This window comes from Notothenia coriiceps, unplaced genomic scaffold (genome assembly GCF_000735185.1).
Source record: "Notothenia coriiceps isolate Sejong01 unplaced genomic scaffold, NC01 NC01_scaffold00022628, whole genome shotgun sequence".
Classification (NCBI taxonomy): Eukaryota; Metazoa; Chordata; class Actinopteri; order Perciformes; family Nototheniidae; genus Notothenia; species Notothenia coriiceps.
This window is the reverse complement of record NW_011355329.1, coordinates 1-3446: the sequence shown is the minus strand read 5'-3', so window position 1 is coordinate 3446 and position 3446 is coordinate 1. Positions and strand designations below refer to the sequence as shown.

Below are 3446 nucleotides of genomic sequence, written 5' to 3'. Positions count from 1 at the left end.
ACGATGAGCACAGGCCACTCGATTCACAACATTACCCTAACCCTAACCCTCACACCAGATACTGACTGGTTTTCGGACCCCCCCAGACCCCCCCAATAAAGCAAAACTGCACGTTTCAGAGTGGTCTTTTATTGTGGCCAGCCTAAGGCACACCTGTGCAATAATCATGCTGTCTAATCAGCATCTTGATATGCCACACCTGTGAGGTGGGATGGATTATCTCGGCAAAGGAGAAGTGCTCACTATCACAGATTTTTTCAGATTTGTGAACAATATTTGAGAGAAATGGTTATTTTGTGTATATAGAAAATGTTTTAGATCTTTTCGTTCATCTCATGAAAAATGGGAGAAAAAACAAAAGTGTTGCGTTTACATTTTTGTTCAGTGTATTTACGAATGACAATAATAGCCTTGAATCTTGTTAGTAGGAAAATGTTGGAACTAATCCTTTAATGGGTGCACTTTATTCACAGTGACAGACCTCAGGTTTCACACTCCTTAATAACGGTTAAATTGAGGTTAAGGTGCGAAACAAGTTGGGGCAATTTGACAGACTCTGGATGTATTTTTATCTCCAACCCTCCAGCCGCTGTCGGTGAACGTCTCCTCCCTGGCTGTGGCAGAAAACATGGCCGACCTGATCGACGGCTACTGTCGGCTGGAGAGGAACTCTGCAAACTCGCTCATTATTAAACCCAGCAAAGGTACACCTGAGTCTAAATGAAGTGAACAACAGCATGCACCATTTCTTTAGTTTACAACCTGGGATACTTTGACTCTTATTGTCCATGAATCAAACAACTGGTTTCAATAATATAATCAAATCAATAAAAAAATGTCATGCTGCTTACACTAGTTGGTGAATCAAATACTGTCATCCAAACCTACCTAAGTGCAACCAGGTGTAAAACGCTGCAATGTTCCTTTCATTTTCTAATCCCAAATATATCTGATCCTTACAGGTAGAGAGGCAAGACATAAATTACCTGACATCCCAAAACGGTGAGCGTCGTGAATCATAATGGCGTGTAATCCGATGAAAGCCTTCATTTTCATATTCATGACTTTCTGCTGGACTGAAAGGTCACGTGATGATTTTGACGAAAGCCTAAAATGTCTTCCTTTCTCTTCCAGTGGCAGTCCCAGTGTATCTAATAAAGGTTTGATATATTCACAGATTATACAGAAACACAAAGAGGTTTTAATTTGAACCAATCATTTAACTATGTTATTATCATGCCAAGCAATCATTGGAAATCCATTTTTTGTCCCATGTTGGGGAAATGTACAATGTTACAGCAAAGGCAAAGTGCAGAAGTTATCTATTGAAGTAGCAGCCGTAGAAAATCGTTGTTTTTCAAGTGTCTGAAGCACATAGTAGATTAAACGTTTCTCTAACGTCAGGTTCGGACATTTATGCTGAGATTCCAGATGGGAAAGAAGACTCTAGCGGTGAGTTTATTTCAAATGTCACCTTGATTTCATCTAAAAAACCTGGTGGTGAGTTAAGAAATGTCACCGTTGTGTTGTTTCTTATTTTCAGAGAAGCACAGCATCTCCAGAGACGACATTGTTTTGGGGCGGATCCTGGGAGAGGGATTCTTCGGAGAGGTTCACGATGGAGTTTATAAAAGCCCCGTGAGTCCGTCTCATCACCCCCAAACACACTGAAGACACAAAGGAAGATGTATCAGTGACTTTACGCTGGATGTTTGCATGTGTGTGTGTGTTTGCAGAGCGGAGAGAGGATCCATGTTGCTGTGAAAACCTGTAAAGACTGTTCTGCTGAAGTGAAGGAGAAGTTTCTCAGTGAAGCTGGTGAGTGATGGTCTGTGTCGGTAATAACAGGGTAAAACTGTTCCTAAACGGCGTCAAATCTGGAGTTTTTCTACCTTGAAAGCATGACTAGAAAACATCCACTACAAAGAAGACCTTTGGGGTAAAATGAAAAAAAGAGAGAATGAGTTTGGCACATTTTGTTCCGATCAAAACATGTTTGTCTGCGACTTCCTGTTGCCTGGTTGTGGCTTTGTGAAAAAAAGCTAAAACTGGAGGCTGTGGTATCCTCATGGTTCAGAACAACAACTCACTGAGTATGGAATGGATAAAGGTGGTTATTCATAGGATGCTATTCAACAAAATACACATTACATGTTAGACACTTTTATCCAAAGCAACTTACATACATTCAGTACTGTGGACAATCCCCACAGGAGCAATTTGGGGTGAAGTGTCTCAGGGACACAACGACATGCTGACTGCAGTGGGACTCGAACTTGCTATCCCCTGATTTAAAGTCCAGCACACTATCCACTGACCCACAGCCTCCCCTGGTATATATGTCACTTTGAAAAGACTGCAAAATCTTAAAGTGGACCTATCATGCTATATTTGAATAATATAGTGTAGGACCATACCTATATAAGGCATATTTATACTTTTTATTTTTCAAAATACCAAACAGATCATGCTTTTTAGCCATTCCTCATTTCGCTCAATTTAACACTGTCTTTGCATCATGGGCTGATTCTGTGAGAACAGCACCATCTACAGGCCTGGCATATGTACTACAGCGTCTCCAGCGCTTTCCAACGGCAATGTCCGTGGCTGTCTCCTCCTGATTGGTGGAGTTGGCCCAATAGCCGTAGCGCCACTTCTGTGACGTCATAGAAGTGTTCAAATCTGGATCAGTCTGTGTCAGATCCGTTGCAGCCCCTTTTTAAGAGATTTGGGTATGGAGGAAAAGAGAGAGGGTTGTGTTTTGACACTTGGTGAGTTCCCTGGAACACCGGGGACACATATTCATGTAGAAAAGACGTACAAAAGTGCATTTTGCATGATAGGTCCCCTTTAATTAACATTGAAAAAAAAGCCCTGATTGATGAACCTCGAGGCTGCCATGTTAGAACAAATGTATTGTCATATCAGAAGTCTAGTTTGTATGAAAGCTCATGAGCTGAAGAATAGGTCTGATATTCACTAGCTCTGTTTCAGTCGAAATAGGAACTGTGATATCTTCGCTAATAAGAGAGTGTGAAGTATTTCTAAAGAGGAAGATGACATTGCTCTTATCGCTGGCACAAGCTCTGCCACACACACACAGGTTAGATTCTGCTTTGTGATACTGGTTTTCCTGTCAAGTATAAATAAAAGCTAGTGGTTAAGCGATGGTAACTCTGGTAAGGGACTTTTAATTCCCCTCTCATGCTTCCTGTTCTGCTAAAACGCAAAGTTCTGTCTCTAATAGTAATACATGTCTGTCTTATTTTGTCTTTTATTTGTTAATGATCCTAGCTGCTTTGTGTGTTGCAGACTTGATGAAAAATCTGGATCATCCCCACATTGTGAGTCTAATCGGAGTCATTGAGGTGGATCCCGTGTGGATCGTCATGGAGCTCCTCGAACACGGAGAGGTCGGTTTCTGTTTTGTTGGATGAAATGAAATG

General features: G+C 41.3%; 1 protein-coding gene across 1 annotated transcript; it reads left to right on the top strand.

Moving 5' to 3' along the window:
• Positions 1–557: 557 nt before the first annotated feature.
• LOC104954041 (protein-tyrosine kinase 2-beta-like) lies at positions 558–3413 on the top strand (the record flags this gene model as incomplete). The annotated part of the gene is made up of 7 exons (XM_010781089.1): positions 558–704; positions 963–1002; positions 1135–1160; positions 1405–1452; positions 1544–1638; positions 1737–1818; positions 3313–3413. Coding segments are annotated over exons 1-7 (468 nt in total), but the record flags the coding sequence as incomplete, so codon positions are not given.
• Between the last annotated feature and the right edge of the window lie 33 nt (positions 3414–3446).